The sequence below is a fragment of the Ranitomeya imitator genome, chromosome 4 (assembly GCF_032444005.1).
Source record: "Ranitomeya imitator isolate aRanImi1 chromosome 4, aRanImi1.pri, whole genome shotgun sequence".
In the NCBI taxonomy this organism is placed as follows: domain Eukaryota; kingdom Metazoa; phylum Chordata; class Amphibia; order Anura; family Dendrobatidae; genus Ranitomeya; species Ranitomeya imitator.
In genome coordinates this window covers 116,358,624-116,386,011 of record NC_091285.1, presented here as the reverse complement: position 1 = coordinate 116,386,011, position 27,388 = coordinate 116,358,624, and the positions used below count along the sequence as shown (strand labels likewise).

At 44.3% G+C, this 27,388-nt stretch overlaps 1 protein-coding gene across 3 annotated transcripts in view; it reads left to right on the top strand.

Moving 5' to 3' along the window:
- RARS1 (arginyl-tRNA synthetase 1) overlaps nucleotides 1-27,388 on the top strand; it is a 630,854-nt gene that overhangs the window by 56,595 nt on the left and 546,871 nt on the right. For all 3 annotated transcript variants that reach the window (XM_069763904.1, XM_069763903.1, XM_069763902.1), the window contains exon 2: nucleotides 15,290-15,424. In XM_069763904.1, the coding sequence (XP_069620005.1) occupies nucleotides 15,290-15,424 (135 nt within the window). The remainder of the gene's footprint in view (nucleotides 1-15,289; nucleotides 15,425-27,388) is intronic.

Below are 27,388 nucleotides of genomic sequence, written 5' to 3'. Positions count from 1 at the left end.
GAAGGTATTACATGCAGTAGGCCCACCGTAAGATTACCATCCTTTGGTATTTCTCCATGGTGCTGTCAGGTGGTGAACTGGAAAACTGTAATTAGACCTACCGGTAACTGTATTTCCAGGAATCCATCCTGACAGCACTACTAGTTCCATCCACACTGTAAAATTTTGTTTTGCATACTAATGTGACGTAACATTGGTGTAAGAATTGCTAAAAAAGTCTCTTTTTTTTGTATCCGTCCAAATGTTGTAGTTTGGAAAATCACTGATGGGTGGTAAGGGGAGGGTCCTTTTAACCGCTTGTTGTTCCTGTCCCACTGAGGGTAAGAAGGACGTCCTCCATGGTGCTGCCAGGATGGATTCCTGGAAATACAATTACCGGAAGGTCTAATTACCGTTTTTGTTCAGTGAATGTCACCTCCTAATGCTGCAAATTCCACAAATGAGCATTTTCAGTTCTTTAAAGCATATCAAATGTTTAGAAATTCTACTGTGCCTAATAATTTGGAACAGTGCATTTTGAGTTTTTTTTTCATTTTGGAGATTATACTTTTATTATTGGGAGGTTTCATTAATAAAATTCGACGTATACTCTAACGCGTGATGACTTATATTAGACTGACTGTCATTTGCACCAACTATTAAGGAAAATCTGAGAAAAATATAATTTGCTTAATAATTTGGAACATGGTGTACACTCCCCCCCCCTTCATATTCACCCTTGTATACTCCTATATATCCCCCTTATTCACCCCTGTATACTCCTATATATTCCCCCATATTCAACCCTGTGTACTCCTATATACTCCCCCCATATTCAAAACTATACTTCTATATACTCCCCCATATTCACCCCTGTATACTCCTATATACTCTCCCATATTCACCTCTGTATACTCCTATATAGTCCCCCATAGTTACCCCTGCATACTCCTATATACTCCCCCCATATTCACTTCTGTACACTCCTATATACTCCCCCCTCATATTCTCTCCTGTATACTCCTATATACAGTACAGACCAAAAGTTTGGACACACCTTCTCATTTAAAGATTTTTCTGTATTTTCATGACTATTAAAATTGTAAATTCACACTGAAGGCATCAAAACTATGAATTGACACATGTGGAATTATATACTTAACAAAAAAGCGTGAAAGCTAAAATATGTCTTATATTCTAGGTTCTTCAAAGTAGCCACCTTTTGCTTTGATGACTGCTTTGCACACTCTTGGCATTCTCTTGATGAGCTTCAAGAGGTAGTCACCAGAAATGGTTTTCACTTCACAAGTGTGCCCTGTCAGATTTAATAAGTAGGATTTCTTGCCTTATAAACGGGGTTGGGACCACCAGAAGTCTGGTGGATACACAGCTGATAGTCCCCACTATCCCATAGAATGTAAGTCCTCTCCCCTCTGTACCAGTCTGTCATTGTAAATTTGTTTACTGTAAACGATATCTATAACCCTGTATGTAACCCCGTTCTCATGTACAGCACCAAGGAATTAATGGTGCTATATAAATAAATAATAATATACTGTTAGAATTCGTATTATGGCAAGAAAAAAGCAGCTAAGTTAAAAAAAACAAAAAAACGAGTGGCTGTGATTACTTTAAGAAATGAAGGTCAGTCAGTCCGAAAAATTGGGAAAACTTTGAAAGTGTCCCCAAGTGCAGTTGCAAAAACCATCAAGCGCTACAAAGAAACTGTCTCACATGAGGACCGCCCCATGAAAGGAAGACCAAGAGTCACCTCTGCTTCTGAGGATAAGTTTATCTGAGTCACCAGCCTCAGAAATCGCAGGTTAACAGCAGCTCAGAATAGAGACCAGGTCAATGCCACACAGAGTTCTAGCAGCAGACACATTTCTACAACAACTGTTAAGAGGAGACTTTGGGCAGCAGGCCTTCATGGTAAAATAGCTGCTAGGAAACCACTGCTAAGGACAGGCAACAAGCAGAAGAGACTTGTTTGGGCTAAAGAACACAAGGAATGGACATTAGACCAGTGGAAATCTGTGCTTTGGTCTGATCAGTCCAAATTTGAGATCTTTGGTTCCAACCACCGTGTCTTTGTGCGACGCAAAAAGGTGAGCGGATGGACTCTACATGCCTGGTTCCCACCGTGAAGCATGGAGGAGGAGGTATGATTGTGTGGGGGAGCTTTGCTGGTGACCCTGTTGGGGATTTATTCAAAATTGAAGGCATACTGAACCAGCATAGCTACCACAGCATCTTGCAGCGGCATGCCAGATGACCTGGCCTCCACAGTCTCCAGACCTGAACCCAATCGAGATGGTTCGGGGTGAGCTGGACCGCAGAGTGAAGGTAAAAGGGCCACCAAGTGCTAAGCGTCTCTGGGAACTCCTTCAAGATTGTTGGAAGACCATTTCCGGTGACTACCACTTGAAGCTCATCAAGAGAATGCCAAGAGTGTGCAAAGCAGTCATCAAAGCAATAGGTGGCTACTTTGAAAAACCTAGAATAGAAGACATATTTTCCACATGTGTTAATTCATAGTTTTGATGCCTTCAGTGTGAATTTACAATTTTCATAGTCATGAAAATACAGAAAAATGAGGTGTCCAAACTTTTGGTCTGTACTGTATTCCTCCATATTTGCCCCATGTTTACTCCTATATACCACCCATATTCACCCCTGAATATGCTTATATACCCCCCTCATATTCACCCCTGTATACTCCTGTATACTCCCACATATTCACCCGTCTATGCTCCTAAAACAATAAAGGAAAGACCGAATATGGGTCAAGGAGGAGTCAAAGGCTGAAATAAAGTAGATTGAAAATAAAACACCTTTATTTAGGACAATTGGTGGTGTGGCACAAGTAACAGGAGTGCCTGCAAGTAGAAACAGCAGAAAGCCATAACAGACATATACAATGAGATTACATGTTAACTAATACACCAGGATAGAGACTGGTAGTGTAAAAATAACAATAATGTAAGATAGATGTAGTGGTGTCCTAGTTACCAGAACTTACAAGATGTAGGACTAGTAACAACAAACCATTAGAGTATATAGAATATGCCAAGAGTAAATAGTCCGGATCATTAAGCTGGAGATTTCAGCCCATTTTCTTTATTTAGGCTAAAAGTGCCCCTCTCGGCTTATACTCGAGTCACGGTCCCAAGGGGTCGGCCAGGGAGGGGGAGCGGTAGCTGTTGCATCATGCTCACCTTCTTCCGGCGAGGTTTCTGCACGTCCCTGCTTCTCAGATGGTCTCCGGTGCCCACAGCTCTTCCTGTGTTCAACGGTGACGTAGTTCCGCTCCTTAAAGTAATGAATATGGATGCGTCTCCACTCCCATAGGCGTGGAGCGCATATTCATTACTTTAACCCCTTCATGACCCAGCCTATTTTGACATTAATGACCTGTCCGTTTTGTACAATTCTGACCAGTGTCCCTTTATGAGGTAATAACTCGGGAACGCTTCAACGGATAGTAACGGTTCTGAGACTGTTTTTTCGTGACATATTGGGCTTCATGTTAGTGGTGAACTAAGGTCAATAATTTTTGCTTTTATTTGTGAAAAAAATGGAAATTTGGCTAAAATTTTGAAAATTTCGCAATTTTCAAATTTTTTATTTTTATTCTGTTAAACCAGAGAGTTATGTGACACAAAATAGTTAATAAATAACATTTCCCACATGTCTACTTTACATCAGCACAATTTTGGAAACAAAATTTTTTTTTGCTAGGAAGTTATAAGGGTTAAAATTTGACCAGCGATTTCTCATTTTTACAACGAAATTTACAAAATCATTTTTTTTAGGGACCACCTCACATTTGAAGTTAGTTTGAGGGGTCTGTATGGCTGAAAATACCCAAAAGTGACACCATTCTAAAAACTGCACCCCTCAAGGTACTCAAAACCACATTCAAGAAGTTTATTAACCCTTCAGGTACTTCACAGCAGCAGAAGCAACATGGAAGGAAAAAATGAACATTTAACTTTTTAGTCACAAAAATGATGTTTTAGCAACAATTTTTTTTATTTTCCCAAGGGTAAAAAGAGAAATTGGACCCCAAACATTATTGTACAATTTGTCCTGAGTACGCCGATACCTCATATGTGGGGGGGAACCACTGTCTGGGCGCACGACAGGGCTCTGAAGGGAAGGAGCGCCATTTGACTTTTTGAATGAAAAATTGGCTCCAATCTTTAGCGGACACCATATCTCGTTTGGAGAGCCCCTGTGTGCCTAAACATTGGAGCTTCCCCACAAGTGACCCCATTTTGGAAACTAGACCCCCCCCAAGGAGCTTATCTAGATGCATAGTGAGCACTTTGAATCCCCAGGTGCTTCACAAATTGATCCGTAAAAATGAAAAAGTACTTTTTTTTCACAAAAAATTATTTTAGCCTCAATTTTTTCATTTTCACAAGGGCAACAGGATAAAATGGATCCTAGAATTTATTGGGCAATTTCTCTTGAGTATACCGATACCTCACATGTGGGGGTAAACCACTGTTTGGGCACGCGGCAGGGCTCAGAAGGGAAGGAGTGCCATTTGACTTTTTGAAAAAAAGCTCCAATCGTTAGCGGACACCATGTCGCGTTTGGAGAGCCCCTGTGTGCCTAAACATTGGAGCTCCCCCACATGTGACCCCATTTTGGAAACTAGACCTCCCATGGAACTAATCTAGATGTGCGGTGACTACTTTAAACCCCCAAGTGCTTCACAGAAGTTTATAACGCAGAGCCGTGAAAATAAAAAATAATTTTTCTTTCCTCAAATATTATTTTTTGGCCTGCAATTTTTTATTTTCACAAGAGTAACAGGAGAAATTGGACCCCAAAAGTTGTTGTCCAGTTTGTCCTGTGACTTTGATGGAATGGTCTGCGAGCGTCAGGTTGCGTTTGCAGAGCCCCTCATGTGCCTAAACAGTAGAAACCCCCCACAAGTGACCACATTTTGGAAACTAGACCCCCCAAGGAACTTATCTAGATATGTGGTGAGCACTTTGAACCCCCAAGTGCTTCACAGAAATTTACAACGCAGAGCTGTGAAAATAAAAAATAATTTTTCTTTCCTCAAAAATGATGTTTTAGCAAGCATTTTTTTATTTTCACAAGGGTAACAGGAGAAATTGGACTCCAATAGTTGTTGCCCAGTTTGTCCTGAGTACAGTGGTACCCCATATGTGGGGGTAAACCGCTGTTTGGGCGCACGTCGGGGCTCGGAAGGGAGGGAGCACCATTTGACTTTTTGAATGCAAGACTGGCTGGAATGAATGGTGGCGCCATGTTGCGTTTGGAGACCCCTGATGTGCCTAAACAGTGGAAACCCCTCAATTCTAACTTCAACACTAACCCCAACATACCCCTTATCCCAACTGTAGCCATAACCCTAATCACAACCCTAACCCCAACACACCCCTAACCACAACACCTCTAACCCTAATCCCAAACCCTAATCCCAACCCTAACCACAACTTTAACCCCAACACACCCCTAACCCTATCCGTAACCTTAACCACAGTCTAATCTTAACCCTATTTCCAACCCTAGCCCTAATTCCAATCCTAACTCTATTTCCAACCCTAACCCTAAGGCTATGTGCCCACGTTGCGGATTCGTGTGAGATTTTTCCGCACCATTTTTTAAAAATCCGCAGGTAAAAGGCACTGTGTTTTACCTGCGGATTTACAGCGGATTTCCAGGGTTTTTTTGTGCGGATTTCACCTGCGGATTCCTATTGAGGAACATGTGTAAAACGCTGCGGAATGCGCACAAAATTGACATGCTGTGGAAAATACAACGCAGCGTTTCCGCACGGTATTTTCCGCACCATGGGCACAGCGGATTTGGTTTTCCATAGGTTTACATGGTACTGTAAACCTGATGGAAAACTGCTACTAATTCGCAGCGCCCAATCCGCGGCAAAATCCGCACCATGTGCACATACCCTAGCCCTAACCCTAACCCTAGTTCTAACCCTAGTGGAAAAAGGAAAAATTTTTTTTTCTTTATTTTATTATTGTCCATACCTATGGGGGTGATATAGGGGGGGGGGGGGGGGGGGTCATTTACTTTTTTTTTTATTTTGATCACTGTGATAGGTTATATCACAGTGATAAAAATATATCTGGAACGACTCTGCCGGGAGGCAGATTCGGCGGGCGCACTGCGCATGCTCCTGCCATTTTGGAAGATGGCGGCGCCCATGGAGAAGACGGAAGGACGGTAAGTATGAGGGGGGAGATCTGAGCATGGGGGGTGGATCGTAGCACGGGGGGAGCAGGCAGGACGACGGAGGGGAGCGGAGCACCAGACGGAGGACCGGGGAGGAGATGGGGGGGGGGGGGAGGGGGTACATCAGTGTTTCCAGCCATGGTCGATGTTATTTCAGCATCGGCCATGGCTGGATTGTAATATTTCACCAGTTTCTTAGGTGAAATATTACAAATCGCTCTGATTGGCAGTTTCACTTTCAACAGCCAATCAGAGCGATCGTAGCCACGGGGGGTGAAGCCACCCCCCCTGGGCTAAGGTACCACTCCCCCTGTCCCTGCAGATCGGGTGAAATTGGAGTTAACCCTTTCATCCGATCTGCAGGGACGCGATCCCTCCATGACGCCACATAGGCGTCACAGGTCGGATTGGCACCGACTTTCATGACGCCTACGTGGCGTCAAAGGTCGGGAAGGGGTTAATGAGTGGTACCATGTGACCGCTGAACACAGGAACAAGCTGGCTGTGCGCGCCAGAGACCATCGAAGAAGCATGGACGTGCAGGCCGTGCCAGGCGGGGGTGAGTATGACGTGGAGGGTGAGCCATGCGATATTCACCTGTCCACGTTCCACTGCCGCCCTGTCTTCCGCGTCCTCTGGCTGTGACGTTCAGGTCAGAGGGTACGATAACATAGTTTGCGCACGACCTCTGCCTTAACAGTCACTGCAGAGACCCGGAAGACACAGTGGCGCGCGGCGGTGGAACGAAGACGGGTGAATATCGCAAGTGTTGGGGGCCTGAGCGAGCACTTGGCACCCAGCGACGAGAGGGGAGTGTAATTTTTTTTTTTTATTGCAGCAGCAGCATATGGGGCATATTATTCTATGGAGCATCTTATGGGGCCATCAACCTTAATGGGGCATGTTATTCTATGGGGCCATCCATATTTATGGAGCAGCATATGCTGCATATTAATCTATGGAGCATTTTATGGGGCCATTATTAATCTTTTATGCAGCATTATATAAGGCATATTTTAAAGGGAACCTGTCACCCTGAAAATCGCGGGTGAGGTAAGCCCACCGGCATCAGGGGCTTATCTACAGCATTCTGTAATGCTGTAGATAAGCCCCCCGATGTTACCTGAAAGAGGAGAAAAAGACGTTATATTATACTCACCCAGGGGCGGTCCCGCTGCTGGTCAGGTCAAACGGGCGTCTCTGGTCCGCTGCGGCGCCTCCCATCTTCATTACAAGACGTCCTCTTCTGATCTTCAGCTCCGGCGCAGGCGTACTTTGCTCTGCCCTGTTGAGGGCAGACAAAGTACTGCAGTGAGCAGGCGCCGGGCCTCTGACCTTTCCGGCGCCTGCGCACTACAGTACTATCCTCTGCCCTCAAGAGGGCAGAGCAAAATACGCCTGCGCTGGAGCCGTGGCTGAAGATCAGAAGAGGACGTCTTGTAATGAAGATGGGAGGCGCCGCAGCGGACCAGAGACGCCCGTTTGACCTGACCAGCAGCGGGACCGCCCCTGGGTGAGTATAATATAACGTCTTTTTCTCCTCTTTCAGGTAACATCGGGGGCTTATCTACAACATTACAGAATGCTGTAGATAAGCCCCTGATGCCGGTGGGCTTACCTCACCCGCGATTTTCAGGGTGACAGGTTCCCTTTAATATGGAGCATCTTATGGGGCCATCGTTAACGTTTGTGCAGCATTATGTGGGGCATATGTTTTGTATGGAGAATCTTATGGGTCCCATCATGAACTGTATGGAGAATTTTATGGGGCTCCTGATTCAATATGGATATTCAAAAACACTTAACCTACTGATGTCTCAATTACCGTATATACTCGAGTCTAAGCCGACCCCCCCCCCTAATTTTGCCACACAAAACTGGGAAATTATTGACTCGAGTATAAGCCTAGGGTAGGAAATGCAGCAGCTACCGGTGAATTTCAAAAATAAAAATAGATGCTCCATACCGTTCATTATTGCCCCATAAGATGCTCCATATAAAGCTGTGCCACATATAATGCTGCATGCTGTTCATTATTGCCCCATAAGATGCTCCATATAAAGCTGTGCCATATATAATGCTCCATACATTTCATTATGGCCCCATAGATGCTCCATATAAAGCTGTGCCATATATAATGCTCCATACATTTCATTATGGCCCCATAGATGCTCCATATAAAGCTGTGCCATATATAATGATCCATACATTTCATTTTGGCCCCATAGATGCTCCATATAAAGCTGTGCCATATATAATGCTCTATACATTTCATTATGGCCCCATAGATGCTCCATATAAAGCTGTGCCATATATAATGCTCTGTACCGTTCATTATTGCCCCATAAGATGTTCCATATAAAGCTGTGCAATATATAATGCTGCTGCTGCAATAAAAAAAAAAAATGACATACTCGCCTCTCTTGCTGCCCGCAGCTCCTCAGCGTCCCGTCTCTCCGCACTGAGACTGTTCAGGCAGAGGGCGGCGCACACACTAATGCGTCATCGCGCCCTCTTACCTGAACAGTCTCTGCAAGAGGATGGGAAGACGGAGCGGCACCCGGCGGTTGGAACGTGGACAGGTAAATATGTAATACTCACCTGCTCCCGGCGTCCCTGGCTCCTTATCCCAGACAGATGGTCTCCGGGCACTGCAGCCTCTTCCTCTGTCAGCGGTCACTGGTAGCGCTCATTACAGGAATGAATATGCGGCTCCACCCCTATGGGAGTGGAGTCCATATTCATAACTTTAATGAGCGGTACCATGTGACCACTAAACAGAGGAAGAGCTGCGGCACCCAAAGACCATGGAACAGGCAGGGACAGCGCCAGGAGCCCCGGAAGCAGGTGAGTATGCGACAGTCCTCTCTCACCCGCCGACCATGACTCGAGCATAAGCCGAGAGGGGCACTTTCAGCCCAAAAATTTGGGCTGAAAATCTCGGCTTATACTCGAGTATATACGGTAATTTTACTTTTCATTGGTATCTATTTTTATTTTTGAAATTTACCAGTAGCTGCTGCATTTCCCACCCTATACTTATACTCGAGTCAATACGTTTTCTCAGTTTTTTTTGTAGCAAAATTAGGAGTCTCTGCTTATGCTCGGGTTGTACTTAGGTATAGGAAAAGTAAGCACAAGGATAAGTATATGCCAAAGCTGAGGGACGGTGCACTAATGGTTAAGTATACATGTGAAGACCTAGATGCAAATATTGCAATAACATATACATTGCACATATACTCCCCCATATTCGTTACTATTTATCTCTATATTTGTTTCTATACTCAGCTTTGTTTTCTGCTTTTTCCACTGTATGCTCCCCCATATTCATTCCATTATACTTCTGCATTCCTCCTCACTCTTCATTTTACTCTGTATGCTTGTATATGCTCCACCATATACGCTACTGTATACGCCTGTATACTCCTTGGTGTACTCACTCTGTATACTCCTATATCCTCCCACATACTCGCTCCTGTATAGTCCTATATGTCCTAATATTGGCCTCCGTATACTCCTATCTGTTCCCCCATATTCGCCCTTGTATACTCTTGATGCACCTCCATATTCGTCCCGTATACTCCTATATTCTCGCCCATATTTGCGTCTGTATACTACTATATGCTCCTCCATATTCAACCTTGTATACTCCAGTATGATCCTCCGCATTCTCCTTTGTGCATTCACTCTGCATTCTCATCTGTGTTTTCCTATATGCTCCCACATATTCGCCCCTGTGTACTACTGCAGTAGCATGTAAAAGTGCAACAACTCTGTTGGCATGATGGCATGGCCTCTCATTTCTCACACAATCTTACCCACTGCTCCAGGCCATGATGTGGTTTCTGTTTCATGCCAGCTGCATATTCTGTCTCTCTGCATGCTTCATGGCTGTGTGTATAGGGGGCCGGCACCTGAACTCTCTGGTTCTTATAGGATTCAGGTGCATCTGTCTAATCTGTTCCTGACCAATTACCAAGAGGCCTCCTGTATATAGTGCAGCTCCACCCTGTGGTCTGGGCCTGTGCAATGTGTTACCTCAGTTTGTGTTTAGCTGCTGAGTTTGCCAGGTCCTGCTCTGAGTTACTCCCTCTCTGGAGGCTTTTCTCTGTGCTATTGCCTTGATCTTGTTGTCCGCCCTCCAGGAGGCAGTATATCCTGGTCCCTGTGTCTTTGTCCTTGTGTTTTGTTCCAGTGCCTTGTCCGCACTTTGTCCTATCTCGGTCTCCTTGTCTGTGGTTTCCTTCCCTGCTGTGTTTTTCCTTGTGTTCTCAGTCTGCTTATGCTCCGCACTCTTGCGGCTCTGCCTGCTCTGTTCTTTTGTGGCTTGATCTCTACTCCGCACTCGTGCGGTTCTGCTCCATTCTGCTCTGCTCCGCTCCCGTTGCTGCACTAATCTCTTGCTGCAGCTTCTCTCCGCAATCCTTGCGGTTCCGCTCTGCTTAGCTTCTGCAGTATCTCTTGCTGCAGCTCCTCTCCACATTCCTTGTGGCTCCGCTCTGCTTAGCTTTATTGCTGTGCTATCTCTTGCTGCTCTACCGCTCCTATTCGCAGCCTTGCAGTTCTCTTCCGGTCTGAACAGGTCCCAACCTGTTCCCTCTTACTTCTTTCATACTACATTTCCTTATCTGCACCTCCTGTGTCAACGGGTTCCTACCTGTTCCTCCATATTACATTTCCGTATCTGCACCTCCTGTGTGAACAGGTCCCTACCTGTTCCTCCAATCTACATATCCGTTCCTGCACCTCCAGTGTGAACAGGTCCCTACCTGTTCCTCCAATCTACATGTCCGTACCTGCACCTCCAGTGTGAACTGGTCCCTACCTGTTCCTTCATATACCACATCAACCAGTCCTGTGTTTCCTGCCGTGCCTGCCAGTCCAGTGTTCCTGCCGTGTCTCTGCCAGCCCTGTGTTCCCTGCCGTGTCTCTGCCAACCCTGTGTCTCAGCCGTGCCAGCCTACTCGTCTGAGTTTCAGCCGTGCTCTTCTGCCAGTCCTGGCTGATGCCCGCACCAATCCTGGTGTTCCTGTCTCCCAAGTGGGATCAGCAGCCACAGCCAGACACCACCCTGGAGTAGCACCTGGCAGCTGCCTGCTGCACAAGCCTGACCTCACCATCAGAGGCTCCAGTGAAAACCCAGGCAGCTGTCATAGTCACGCCCCTTCCAGGGTAGTCTTGTTTGTGGCACAGTGGGGCCACAAACCCCCAAGCTCACGCCCAACAGTCAGGGCGTAAGACTGACAAAAAGTTTAGACACCCTGGTCAAAATTATTGTTATTGTGAACAGTTTCCCATGGCGGATTCCACCTCTCACACCCCTCACCCCAGCAACAAACGTGATGGAGGGGTTGGCTTGCTCCTGTCCGACACCTGCTGCTTTACTCCAATCCCGCTACCACCCTCCGCTACTTTTCCCTCGTTTGAGGTGCACTCCTTCCGCATCTATTCCCCCTCCAACCTCCAGCTGGCTGTCATCTACCGCCCCCCAGAACTAGCTATCTCCACCTTTCTCGACCACTTCATCACCTCGCTACTTCATTTCCTCTCCACTGACATCTCCACTATCATCATGGGTGACTTCAATATCCCCATTGACGCTTCCACCTCAGCTGCCTCTAAACTTTTATCACTGACTGCCTCCTTTGGCCTCACTCAATGGTCCTCTGAGGCCACTCACAAAGATGGCCACATGCTGGACCTCATCTTCACCCGCCTCTGCTCCCTTACTAATCTCACTAACTCACCCCTCCCCCTGTCTGACCACAACCTACTGACATTCTCTTCCCTCTCCTCTCCTAGTGTGCAACCCCCACTCCACAAACTCACTCACCCTTGCAGACATCTCAAACATCTTACAATCACTCGAGTCCCTTCTCCCTCTTACAGACATAGCCTCCCTTCATGACACAGATGCTGCTACCACTTTTTATAACACCACAATAATGGCAACACTCGATTTGGCCGCCCCATTCATGCATAGCAAAACTCGTACACCCAACAGACAGCCCTGGCTGACCAGCCTCACCAAAGAACGGAGACGGGCTTCCAGGATCGCTGAGCAGAGATGGAAGCGATCCCGCTCTGCCGACCACTTCACTGCATACAAGCAATCCCTCGCCAGCTTCAAGTCCACGCTCACTGAAGCAAAACAAACTTACTTCTCATCATTCATATCCTCCCTGTCTCGCAACCCTAAACAGCTTTTCAACACTTTCAATTCTCTACTTCGTCCACAGCACCTCCTCCCTCCCCTCTCATTTCTGCTGAAGAATTTGCCTCTTTCTTTAAACAGAAGATTGATACAATCAGAGAAAGCCTTGGCCCACAGCACCCAATGCCATCTTAGCTGCTCAGCCCTGTTCCTCCAAAACCAGCTTCTCCACCATGGCAGAAGACCAGCTCTCCACCCTCCTGTCAATATCACACCTCACCACCTGCACGCTCGACCCGCTCCCGTCCCACCTCATCCCTAACCTTGCCAAGGTCTTCATCCCAACCCTAACACACCTCTTCAACCTCTCACTCACAACAGGTGTCTTCCCCTCATCCTTCAAGCATGCCAAGATCATACCCATCCTCAAAAAGCCCTCCCTCGACTCATCCTCTGTCTAGCTATCGCCCGATATCTCTTCTACCTTACGCCTCCAAATTACTGGAACAACACATCCATCTTGAACTGTCCTCCCACCTCTCCTCCTGCTCACTCTTTGAACGGTTACAATCTGGCCTCCGACCCCATCACTAAACCGAAACTGCCCTTACTAAAGTCACCAATGACCTACTAACTGCAAGCGACACTACTGTTCTCCTTCTCCTGGACCTGTCTTCTGCCTTTGACACTGTGGACCACTCCCTTCTGCTTCAGATCCTCTCATCTCTTGGCATCACTGACTCGGCCCTATCCTGGATCTCGTCATATCTGACAGACCGAACATTCAGTGTCTCCATTCCCCACGCCACCTCCTCACTTCGCCCCTTGTCTGTCGGTGTTCCTCAAGGCTCTGTTCTAGGACCCCTACTCTTCTCCATCTACACCTTCGGTCTGGGACAACTCATAGAATCCCACGGTATGCAGTACCATATCTACGTCGACGACATGCAGATCTACCTATCCGGACCTGACCTCCCCTCCTTACTTACCAAAATCCTACTCTGTCTATTTCAGCCTTCTCCGCTCGCTTTTTAAAACTGAACATGGACAAAACAGAATTCATCATCTTTCCCCCATCTCACTCTACCCCTCCACCAGACCTATCCATCAATGTCAATGGCTGTTCACTTTCCCCAGTCCCACACGCCCGGTGCCTCGGAGTGATCCTAGACTCTGCCCTCTTTCAAGCCACATATTCAAGCCCTTGCCTCCTCCTGCCGTCTCAAACTCTAATATATTTCCCGTATCCGCGCATTCCTTGACCGCGACACCACAAAAACACTAGTGCATGCCCTTATCATCTCCCGCCTTGACTACTGCAACCTCCTACTCTCTGGCCTCCCCTCTAGCATTCTGGCACCACTACAATCCATCCTACACTCTGCTGCCCAACTAATCTACCTGTCTCCCCACTACTCCCCAGCCTCTTCCCTATGCCAAGCCCTTCACTGGCTTCCTATCGCCCAGAGACTCCAGTTCAAAACTCTCAAAATGGCAAAGCCATCCACAATCTATCTCCTCCATACATCTCTGACATGGTCTCCCGGTACCTACCTTCACGCAACCTCCGATCCTCTCAAGCTCTCCTTCTCTACTCCCCTCTCATCTCTTCTTCCCACAACCGCATCCAAGACTTCTCCCGTGCTTCCCCCATACTCCTCCCGTGCTTCCCCCATACTCTGGAACTCTCTACCCCAGCACATCAGACTCTTGCCTACCATAGAAACCAAAAAGAACTTGAAGACTCACCTCTTCCGACAAGCCTACAGCCTGCAGTGATCCTCAACCTACTGAACCACCGCACAACCAGCTCTACCCTCTCCTAGTGTATCCTCACCCATCCCCTGCAGACTGTGTACCTGTGTGCTTTGCTTTTTTTTGCTCATGTTTAATGTACTTGGCTATATTTGCCCCCTATTCACATGTAAAGCGCCTTGGAATAAATGGCGCTATATAAATGTATAAAAATGATAATAACAGTTAATCAATTTAAATATGAAATGACCTCTAAAAGGTCTACAGTTAAAGATTAAACATTTTCTTTGTTTTTTAGGCAAAAAAATGTTTTCTTCTTTTACATTTTAAAAATTACAAAAAGGAAAATGTACCAATGCAAAAGTTTGGGCATCCTGTACCTAGTAGCAGACCCTTGTGAAAGTATCACAGCTTTTTAGCATTATTTGTAGCCAGCCAGTCTTTCAATTCTTGTTTGTTTCAGGGATTTTCATCCTTTCGTCTTTGGAAAATTTTTCCAGTTCTGTGAGATTCCTGGGTAATCTTGCATGCACTGCTAGGCCACACATTTTCAATAATGTTCAGATCAGGGAACTGTGAGGGGCATTGTTAAACCTTTAGCTTGCATCTTTTTAGGTTATCTATTGTGGATTTTCACGTGTTTAGGATCATTATCCATTTGTAGAACCATCCTCTTTTCAACCAGCTTTGTTTTACAGATGGTGTTTTGTTTGCATCAATAATTTCTTGACTTTACATTGAATTCATTCTTCCCTCTACCCATGTAATGTTTCCTGTGCCTTTTGCTTCAACACAACCACAAAGCATGAATGATCCACTCCCATGCCTAATGGTTGACATGATGTTCTTTTCTTGAAATTCTGTGCCATTTTTTTTCTCCACACATACCTCTGCCACACATTTATGCATTCATAAACTGAGAAAAACGCTCCATTTACCCAACAAAGGATTATTTTGGTTTCCATCTGGCAGGAATATTTTGAATTTTTTTTTTCTTTTAACCTATATTTATTTTCTTCACTGAGAAAACTTGTCAGAAGGAATTAAAAGCCACTTACCGTACTTTGCCCTTACCTGCATATGAGTTATTTCTGGTAAAAAAAATTTTTTTAGCAAGCATTGTAAAATTTTTACTGGCATTGTGTCTTTCTCTATTAGGAAGTGGAGATTAAATCTCTGACTGCTGAGATCCAAGCCCTTAGAAACCTTATATTTGTTGGTGACTCACCAGGTTTAGAGGGACTGAGAGATGAGAATTCAAAGCTGAAGTATCGCCTGAACATCCTGCGTAAGGTATTTTCTGCAAATTCTTCTTAGTTTTACTAAGAGTTGGTACTATTGTTCCCCGTTTTTAAAACTATTTTTTTTCCTGTAGTAAAGTAATGAGTGTTAATTATTTCTATTGTACACAGCAGTAATGCAGACTTAAAAGAGCTGTCCTAAAAGAGGCAGATCATTTCAAATTTGTGATCTGGCTAGTGAAATTGATTGTGGAGCTGCTCCCTTCCATGTAACCATAATGACTGCAAGCACCAAAGCATCTTTATACCCTGTTCTTGAGTCCTTCATTTGGCTCTTACAGCGGAAAGGTTTCCAGCATGTACACTAAACCTATCAATAGAGCTCTGTACACCTGACTGAAGTTAAAAGATTGTTCTTTTGGCCTTTTCTTGGGTTAGTATAACTTTCTTTTTACTGTACAGAAAAGCAAAGTCAGCAGTCATTTTTCATGCTGAAAAATAATTTATTATAACACGGGAGTCCTTGGTGTTCATATACCACTGAAGGTATTGGAGCCTTAGGCTCTGGTCACCCTTCCCTTTATCCTTTCCATTTGATTTTTCAACATAGAGCAGACAAGCAGAAGAGAGATGCATTTATAATCCTGTGCATCCCTGTTGCACAGTTTTGGCTGGCAGCTCAGCCATGCGAGAACATTGCAAGACGCTGCTGAGGCTCTAGCTGTCACGTTGCCACAAATGCACAAATCACATACTTGTGATCACGTGATGATCATTGAAACTGGCAAACGGAGCTGAATCCTAACAGTGTATTGATTACACAACATAAGGTTTTGGCATACTGCAACACTTGTTGAAGATTTTATCAGACATTGACAACCCCTTTGTTAAGATCAGATAACCCTATTAGGGCTCATACTCATCTGGGAGGAAAACTGACAAATGCACTCTGATCACTGTTAAGCTATGAGTCAAACTCATCTGTAATTTTTTTACTCAGCTGAAATTGGACTGAGAAAAAAATCGCAGCTGCTGCGATTGTCCTTGTATCTCGGATGAGACTCACCAATTCAAGTCAGTGGGTGCGAGAAACAAATTGCACTGTACTCTGACCATGTGAGTGCTGTCCAATTTTTACACACTGACCCGCCAAAGGAGAATAGATATAAACACATAGATAAGATATAAATGTCAGTTACATGTATAATTAGTGCAGTGCTTGTGTAGCTTACTGTAAATGTATTTAATTAATAAACGATTATTTTTCAGTAAAAAATGGTGTGGGCTTTTGTGTAATTTTCATAACCAGCAGTGGGAAAATGGACAGCTTGGGCAGATATTTTTAGTCTGGGTAGTGGGTAATACCCATGGAGCCTCCCTGGCTATTAATATCAGCTCACAACTGCATACTTAATCTTTACTAGTTATTAAATTGGTGGACCCTCAAACTCATTAAAAATGACAGAGTCCCTTTAAAATTAACCCCTTTTTCACCTGAGACGTATCCATACGTCCCTGTGACCTGGACCTTATTCACTTGCGACCAGGGTGGATAAAAATCAATGTTTTTTAAAAAAAAATCAAAAAAATCGGATTTTTTTTCAATAAACTGCTTTTTGAGGAAAATATTTTACCATCCATGTTATGTGTAGCATTCACAATGCCATGCTCTTCCAGAGGTTTCTGTAGGATTAGTGGGCAGTTTCTCTCCTATATTATCACAGACGCTCGCTTTACTTACGCAGTTCTCAAAACTGAATTTGACTCCGCAGAGGTCCCAGCCTCTTCTTCACGGCAAAAATGTTACAACATGAACAGAGTTGAGAAAAAGACCTTAATCCTATTGTTTTACAAACCTATGAATACAGAATCAACCCCTTCAGTGCCAAGTCCAAGAAGTTAGACAATATGTTTCTGATTGTTTGGAGTGGAATAGATCTGCACAACACCAGAAGAATGTGAATCTAAGTGTGAGGAGGAGGAAGGGCAAGCAGACAAGAAAATGAAAGTGAAACTTTGAGCACAATACTGCAGCATAGCCACAGACAGACAAGTCTGGATCTGTTTGTGTGTACGATCTGAGGTTTATTACATTATTTCCTTATAATGGCAGCAGGCCGTAAAAGAGACCCAGTTTGGGAATATTTTAATGAAGCTCCTTCGCCTATCTGTAAGGCAGGCATGCTTGCAAAATGCAAACGATGCAACAAAGAGATGCAAGGCCTGGTGGCGCGAATGAAGCAACATCATGAGAAGTGCGGTGATGAAGATGACCAAAGAAACACTTCTGAACAGGCAGGATCTTCAGGTTGGTAAACATTTTTATTGAATCCTATTTCTAAAGACTGAACTGTCATGTGTGAGAAAAATTATATTTCTTATTATTACTGCATGTTACTGTCATTTGGTACAGTTATGAAGAAAAACAAATATTCCTTTTGGGGCAGAGGCAGTGATGTGTTGTGTACAATAAGCAGAAATTGTATAAACAATAAAATAACAGCATTGACTTTTTTTGTTAAGGGGAATTCATGGATTCTGGAAACTATCCACCTCCAAGATCACCATCATCCTGTTCTACAGTTTCAGAGTTATCCATCCAGGATAGTGCTTCATTAGCAGCAGCATCATCATCAGACACCCACAGCCACATATCACCATCACCCAAAAGGAAGAAAAAACCTTTACCTCCTGTTCCCACCATAGATAGGTTTGTGATAAGAACTAGCAGATTAGAAAAAGAGTTGATTGATTGAAAAAATTGCCCAGTTTATTTATGCAACGAACTCTTCTTTCCGTCTGACTGAGAACCCACATTTCATTAATATGGTTCAGTCACTGAGACCAGGATACAGTCCACCCAGCAGAGCTGATGTTGCAGGGAAACTGCTGGATCAAGTGTATGACAGAGAAATGGAGCAATGTGCAACAGCTCTGGAGGGTAAAATTGTTAACCTAAGTATTGATGGGTGGCGTAATGTCCACAATGATCCTATTGTATGTGCTTGTATAACAACAGAAGAAGGTAAAGTCTTCCTTGCACAAACAACTGATACGTCAGGAAATGCACACACAGCAGAATACTTACAAGAAGTGGCAGTAAAAGCTATAACGACATGTGAGCAAAAATTAAAATGTCTAGTACACAGTTTGGTCACTTGCAATGCTGCAAACGTATCCAAGATGAGAAGAGATTTAGAAGAGCAGGGAGGGCATACAAAGCTGCTAATAACATATGGTTGCAGTGCTCATTTGCTGCACCTCTTAGCCAAAGACTTAAGTGTTCCAGAAATAAAGGCTAATGTTGTTGAAATTGCTAAATACTTCCGTAATAATCATTTTGCTGCAGTAGCTCTGAAAAGGATGGGTGGAACCAAGCTAACGCTCCCACAAGATGTTAGATGGAACTCTGTGGTGGACTGTTTTGAGCAGTATATAAAAAACTGGCCTATTCTGATGACACTTTGTGAAGAAAATCAAGATAAAATAGATGGCACTGTCACGGCCAAAATCCTCAACATTGGGCTTAAGAGAAATGTTGAACATATGCTGAGCTTCCTGAAACCCATCTCTCAAGCTTTAAACAAAATACAGAAAAATAGCTGTTTTATTGCGGATGCTGTTGAAATTTGGAAGGAACTGAGTGAACACTTAAAAACAGAACTACACATGGACAGAATTAAATTACAAGCAGTAAACAAACGAATGGGACAAGCACTGACTCCAGCTCATTTTTTGGCAAATATTGTCAATATCCAATATCAGGGTCAAAACCTAAGTGCTGAGGAAGAGGAGTTAGCTATGACATGGGTATCCAGCAATCATCCATCTTTAATGCCAACTATAATAAACTTCAGAGCTAAGGGGGAACTATTCAAGAAATATACAGGTCCTTCTCAAAAAATTAGCATATAGTGTTAAATTTCATTATTTACCATAATGTAATGATTACAATTAAACTTTCATATATTATAGATTCATTATCCACCAACTGAAATTTGTCAGGTCTTTTATTGTTTTAATACTGATGATTTTGGCATACAACTCCTGATAACCCAAAAAACCTGTCTCAATAAATTAGCATATTTCACCCATCCAATCAAATAAAAGTGTTTTTTAATAACAAACAAAAAAACCAACAAATAATAATGTTCAGTTATGCACTCAATACTTGGTCGGGAATCCTTTGGCAGAAATGACTGCTTCAATGCGGCGTGGCATGGAGGCAATCAGCCTGTGACACTGCTGAGATGTTATGGAGGCCCAGGATGCTTCAATAGCGGCCTTAAGCTCATCCAGAGTGTTGGTTCTTGCGTCTCTCAACTTTCTCTTCACAATATCCCACAGATTCTCTATGGGGTTCAGGTCAGGAGAGTTGGCAGGCCAATTGAGCACAGTAATACCATGGTCAGTAAACCATTTACCAGTGGTTTTGGCACTGTGAGCAGGTGCCAGGTCGTGCTGAAAAATGAAATCTTTATCTCCATAAAGCATTTCAGCCGATGGAAGCATGAAGTGCTCCAAAATCTCCTGATAGCTAGCTGCATTGACCCTGCCCTTGATGAAACACAGTGGACCAACACCAGCAGCTGACATGGCACCCCACACCATCACTGACTGTGGGTACTTGACACTGGACTTCAGGCATTTTGGCATTTCCTTCTCCCCAGTCTTCCTCCAGACTCTGGCACCTTGATTTCCGAATGACATGCAAAATTTGCTTTTATCAGAAAAAAGTACTTGGGACCACTTAGCAACAGTCCAGTGCTGCTTCTCTGTAGCTCAAAAGTGGCTTTACCTGGGGAATGCGGCACCTGTAGCCCATTTCCTGCACACGCCTGTGCACGGTGGCTCTGGATGTTTCCACACCAGACTCAGTCCACTGCTTCCTCAGGTTCCCCAAGGTCTGGAATCGGTCCTTCTCCACAATCTTCCTCAGGGTCCGGTCTCCTCTTCTCGTTGTACAGCGTTTTCTGCCACATTGTTTCCTTCCAACAGACTTACCATTGAGGTGCCTTGATACAGCACTCTGGGAACAGCCTATTTGTTGAGAAATTTCTTTCTGGGTCTTACCCTCTTGCTTGAGGGTGTCAATGATGGCCTTCTTGACATCTGTCAGGTCGCTAGTCTTACCCATGATGGGGGTTTTGAGTAATGAACCAGGCAGGGAGTTTATAAAAGCCTCAGGTATCTTTTGCATGTGTTTAGAGTTAATTAGTTGATTCAGAAGATTAGGGTAATAGGTCGTTTAGAGAACCTTTTCTTGATATGCTAATTTATTGAGACAGGTTTTTTGGGTTATCAGGAGTTGTATGCCAAAATCATCAGTATTAAAACAATAAAAGACCTGACAAATTTCAGTTGGTGGATAATGAATCTATAATATATGAAAGTTTAATTGTAATCATTACATTATGGTAAATAATGAAATTTAACACTATATGCTAATTTTTTGAGAAGGACCTGTATGTTTGCTGAAGATATTTTAAGGAAGGTCACACCAGTAAACTGGTGGAAGTCACTTAAGCGCTTGGATTTAGAGACTGTTCAAGTAATGATTTCACTTTTAACAGCAGTAGCTTCTTCTGCAGGTGTTGAAAGAATATTCTCTTCCTTTGGACTCATTCATTCTAAATTGAGAAATCGGTTGGGACTCAATAAAGCAGGAAAGCTTGTTTTTCTTTTCCAGATTATGAATAGGAACAAAGAAGAAGATGATGATGAAGATGACGACAAGTGAGCTACAGAGGACAGCAGGGACAGTATTTAAGTTTTTCATGTGTCGGCTGGGCTGACAGTCTAAGTTTCTTATAATATATATATATATATATTTTGTTTAGCCAAATTAGTTAACAAACATGGATGTTTGTTTAAGCAAATAACTTATGCTGTAATGTTGTTATTGTTTCAGTTGAATAAATCTATTTAAATTGTTATTAAGGTCAGGATTATTTTTCTCCTTCCTAAGTACAACAGAACAGTTGTGTCCAAATATGAATGATTAACCCATTAAACTGGGGAGAAAAAAGTAATATAAAAAGTGATTCTAAAAATCTTCATCTACTTGCATGTTAAAGTAGCAAGAACTAGTTTAGGTAGAAACGGATTTAAATCAAGCCTTACTGACTAGTGATTTAAATCGTGATTAAAATCGTGATTTAAATCAGTTAGATTTAAATCAAATCCACCCTGCTTGGGACATACAGTGGGTACGGAATGTATTCAGACCCCTTTAAATTTTTCATTCTTTGTTTCATTGCAGCCTTTAGGTAAATTCAAAAAAGTTAATTTCTTTCTCATTAATGCACACTCTGCATCCCATATTGTCTGAAAAATAATCAGAAATGTAGAAATTTTTGCAAATTAATTAAAAAAGAAAAACTGAAATATCACATGGTCATAAGTATTCAGACCTTTGTTCAGTACTGAGTAGAAGCACCCTTTTGAGCTAGTACAGCGATGAGTCGTCTTGGGAATTATGCAACAAGTTTCCACACTTTGATTTGGGGAACCCTTTTGCAGATCCTCTCCAGTTCCATCTGGTTGGATGGCCATTTTCAGTTCTCTCCAGGGATGTTCAATTGGGTTTAGGTCAGGGCTCTGGCTGGGCCAGTAAAGAATGGGCACAGAGTTGTTCTGAAGCCACAGCCACTCCTTTGATATTTTAGTTGTGTGCTTATGGTCATTGTCTTGTTGGAAGATGAGCCTTCGGCCAAGTCTGAGGTCCAGAGCACTCTGGAAGAGGTTTTCATCCAGGATATCTCTGCTTGGCCACATTCATGTTTCTTTCAATGGCAACCAGTCATCCTGTCCCTACAGTTGAAATGCACCCCCATAGCATGATGCTGCCAGCACCATGTTTCACTGTTGGGATTGTATTGGGCAGGTGATGAGCAGTGTCTGGTTTTCTCCACACATACCGCTTAGAATTATCACCAAAAAGGTCTATCTTCGTCTAATCAGAACAATGAATCTTATTTCTCATAGTCTGGGAGTCTTTCATGTGTTTTTTTTTAGCAAACTCTATGCGGGCTTTTCTATGTCTTGCACTGAGGAGAGGCTTCCGTCGGGACAATCTGCCATAAAGGCCCGACTGGCGGAGGGCTGCAGTGATAGTTGACTTTGTGGAACTTTCTCCCATCTCCCTACTGCATCTCTGGAGCTAACCCACAGTGATCTCGGGGTTCTTTACCTCTCTCAACAAGGCTCTTCTACCACGATTGCTCAGTTTGGCTGGATGGCCAGGTCTAGGAAGACTTCTGGTGGTCCCAATCTTCTTCTATTTAAGGGTTGTGGAGGCTATTGTGCTCTTAGGAACCTTGAGTACTGCAGAAATTCTTTTATAACCTTGGTTAGATCTGTGCCTTTCCACAATTCTGTCTCTGAGCTCCTTGGCTAGTTCCTTTCACCTTATGATTCTCATTTGGTCTGACATGCACTGTGAGCTGTGTGGTCTTATATAGACAGGTGTGTGCCTTTCCATATCAAGTCCGGTTAGTTTAATTAAAAACGGCTGGATTCCTGTGAAGGAATAAAACCATCTCAAGGAGGATTACAAGGAAATGGACAGCATGTGACTTAAACGGGTTGTCTACTACTTTCAATTAACCCGCTAATGTATCCCCCCGGAGCCCCTAATTAATTTTGTAAATACCTTCTGTTGCCGTTTTAGCCTGTGAGTGGCGCTATGGCGGCGGCTGAGTCCGGGTCGCGTGACCCCTAGGCTGCAGCCGCCGCTAATATCCACTGACGTCACGTCAATTTCGTGGCTCTGGAAATTGACGTGACCTCATCAGCAGGCGTGACCCAGCCTCCACAGACAGCGGTCACTCATCAAGAGTGACTGGGTTGTGGGCAGTGCGGGGCTGTCCAGGGGGTGTACGAGGCTGTGCGGGCCTGTCCGGGTTCTGCTGGGCTGTCTGGGGCTGTGCGGGCCTGTCCAGGGGTCTGCGTGGCTGTCCGGAGGATGTGCGGGCCTGTCTGGGGGTCTGTGTGGCTGTCCGGGGGCTGTGCTGGCCTGTCCGGGGGCTGTGCTGGCCAGTGTGTGTGTGCAGGCATCGTCCGATGGGACTGCAAGTCCCATCGGACTATGACTGCTACTCTGTCAGTGAGTGACACATTAACCAATGATGGGACAGTAGTCCCATCATCCGGCTAATGTGTTGAATGTGAAAAAAACAACATACAGAACATACATATTTCATACAGAAAAAACATATAACATACAACACATAACATATGGTACATACTTACCCATCACCTAATTCCCCGAAGCCCTCATCTCCTTTAATAAAAATAATATAATAAACCAACCTATACTTGCCTTTCCGCCATAGTCCAATTACCGTAATAAAGAGGGTCCCACGACGATCTCCCGTGTAGAACACTGACATCGGGTGATGTCACCGCTCTCCAGGGGCTCCAGAGATGAAATGACAGGTGGAGGTAATCCTCCGCTTTGTATCCCTCCGCCGCCGGGAAAGTGGTCCCGTAACCCTAACCCTAATTCTCACGCATCATTGCTGTAAAGTGAGAGGCTGAACTCCGGTAACCTCAGTGATGCACTGCAGGAGCCATTGTCTCCTGTCAGTTCATCACTGGGAGGCCCTATAGAGCAGTGACATCAGTTTTTTGAGGAAATATCCATGGCCCGTCTCTAGGCTATAAATATCAGCCCAAAGCTGTCTGCGTAGCCTTTTTGACTATAAAATATAGGGGGACCCCACTTCATTTCTTTTGAGGGGTCCCCATATTTTAAAAGCCAGTAAAGGCTAGGCAGACGGCTGTGGGCTGATATTCATAGCCTGGGAAGGGGCCAAGGGCTACAAATATTGCCCCCGGCCATCGGCTTTCCCCCTCTAGTGCAGAAATTTGTGCGGGAGCCCATGCCATATTTTTTTTTTTTTTAAACTGATACATATTGTTCATTAAGAAATATGGATATAAGTATGGATATATCTACAGGTTTGTAGATTGTGAGCCCTCGCGGGCAGGGTCCTCTCTCCTCCTGTACCAGTTGTGACTTGTATTGTTCAAGATTATTGTACTTGTTTTATGTATACCCCGCCTCACATGTAAAGCGCCATGGAATAAATGGCGCTATAATAATAAATATAATAATAGATAAATATATGGATAGATATACAGTATCTCTGTAGCCATCTCTGTAGCCATCTATCCATCCATCTATCTATCTATCTATCTATCTATCTATCTATCTATCTATCTATCAATCTATCTGTAATGGAGTGTGGGTTGGACAAATGTAAAAGAGGAGGTTGGACAGAAATAACATGGGTTTGGGTGTGTTTTGGAGTGGGTGTGCTAGGTGCTGGCTTACAGGCTAGTGCAATGCATCATGGAACTTGTAGTATTAGAGCACAATAAGTCAGGAGAATGGAAGTTGTCGATTAACCCCATGAGAGCTGGGGCCAGCACTGAGGATGTTCTGCTACAGCATGATACAAGGTAATATTGCTAAAATAAACACAGTGGGTGTTTTGAGTGGCACATAATAGCAAGATTTATGAAAAAAAGTTATAGTACTGGACAACTTCTTTAAATATGAGTGTCTGAACAAAGGGTCTGAATACTTATGACATGTGATATTTTAGTTTTTATTTTTTTTAATAAATTTGCAAAAATGTCTACATTTCTGTATTTTATAAGACAAGATGGGGTGCAAAGTGTACATTAATGAGAAAAAAAAATTATTTTTTTAACCCCTTTCTGACCTCGGACGGGATAGTACGTCCGAGGTCAGATCCCCTGCTTTGATGCGGGCTCCGGCGGTGAGCCCGCATCAAAGCCGGGACATGTCAGCTGTTTTGAACAGCTGACATGTGCCCGTAATAGGCGCGAGCAGAATCGCGATCTGCCCGCGCCTATTATCTAGTTAAATGACGCTGTCAAGCGCAGACAGTGGCATTTAACTACCGCTTCCGGCCGGGCGGCCGGATATGACGTCATCGCCGACCCCCGTCACATGATCGGGGGTCGGCGATGTTTCAGAATTGTAACCATAGAGGTCCTTGAGACCTCTATGGTTACTGATCACCGGTGGCTGTGAGCGCCACCCTGTGGTCGGCGCTCACAGCACACCTGCAATTCTGCTACTTAGCAGCGAACAGCAGATCGCTGCTATGTAGCAGAGGCGATCGTGCTGTGCCTGCTTCTAGCCTCCCATGGAGGCTATTGAAGCATGGCAAAAGTAAAAAAAAAAAAAAAATGGGAAAAAAATAAAAAAAGTCATCTCTGCACGCAAAAAATAAGCCCTCAACCGACCCCAGATCACGAAAAATGGAGACGCTACGAGTATCGTTTTTTTTTTTTTTTTTTAGCAAAGTTTGGAATTACTTTTCACCACTTAGGTAAAAAATAACCTAGTCATGTTATGTGTCTATGAACTCGTACTGACCTGGAGAATCATAATGGCAGGTCAGTTTTAGCATTTAGTGAACCTAGAAAAAAAGCCAAACAAAAAACAAGTGTGGGATTGCACTTTTTTTGCAATTTCACCGCACTTGGAATTTTTTTTCCTGTTTTCTAGTACACGACATGCTAAAACCAATGATTTCATTCAAAAGTACAACTCGTCCCGCAAAAAATAAGCCCTCACATGGCCAAATTGACGGAAAAATAAAAAAGTTATGGCTCTGGGAAGGAGGGGAGTGAAAAACGAACACGGAAAAACGAAAAATCCCAAGGTCATGAAGGGGTTAAATTTACTAAATGGCTGCAGTTAAACCAAGAGTGAGGTCTGAATACTTACCGTATCCACTGTATTGATACATCCCAGTGATTTTACACTCAGAGAGACTGTGCGTGCGATTGTCGCTGGAAATCAGCTGATTCTTACAGCTGACACCCGAAACCACTCCTGGCACTTTAACCCCCTAAGTGCTGCAATCTAACTCAATCCCAGCATTTCTTGAGCAGGCAAAGGGAAGACAGCCCCTGTACCTTTGGACCCCACAACTTCATCACAGGTCCTGAATGTTACCATGGTGACCCAATTTCATCATGACTAGTGATGAGCGAATTTGTTCTGAAAACGTTCGGCACAAATATGGCACATTTGGATTCGTGATGGGAAACACGAGCAAAAATTTGTAAAATTGGTAAAAATCGGTAACATTAGGTAAAAAGTGCTTGAAAATATTTGCATTGCTCAAAAAGTATTTTCAGCACTTTAGCAATGATAATGTTGGTGTAACATGAGTGTTTGGCATGTGTATGATGAGAGGATGGAGTTTGCAGAGCTCAGAGGTGCGGATTTCTTGTAAAGAGTAATTTTTTCCCCCCTAACTTTGGCTAGCCGCGATGTGCACAATCAGGGCGTAGGAAACATCCACAATGTCCTGACACAACAGCTTGTGCAATTGACTGCTGAAATCACTAGTCCCTCTCCATATAAAGAGTGGATATCTTGTTTTAGCGCTAACAACAAGGGGCAGCAGTATATTGTATAATGGATCTCCTCTATGCGAATGTTAACCCCTTTCTGCCATTAGACGTACTATTGCGTCCATGTGGGGTGGGCTTTACTTCCCAAGGACGCAATAGTACGTCATATGCGATCGGCAGCGCTCACGGGGGGAGCGCCGCCGATCGCGGCCGGGTGTCAGCTGCCTATCGCAGCTGACATCCGGCACTATGTGCCAGGAGCGGTCAAAGACCGCCCCCGGCACATTAACCCCCGGCACACCGCGATCAAAGATGATCGCGATGTGCCGGCGGTGCAGGGAAGCACCGCGCAGGGAGGGGGCTCCATGCGGGCTTCCCTGAGCCCCCCGCAGCAACGCGATGTGATCGCGTTGCTGCGAGGGTCTTACCTCCCTCCCTCCCTGCTCCAGGCCCGGATCCAAGATGGCCGCGGATCCGGGTCCTGCAGGGAGGGAGGTGGCTTCACAGAGCCTGCTCAGAGCAGGCACTGTGAAGCAGCCTGCACTCCTATCAGATCGGTGATCTGACAGTGCTGTGCAAACTGTCAGATCACCGATCTGTGATGTCCCCC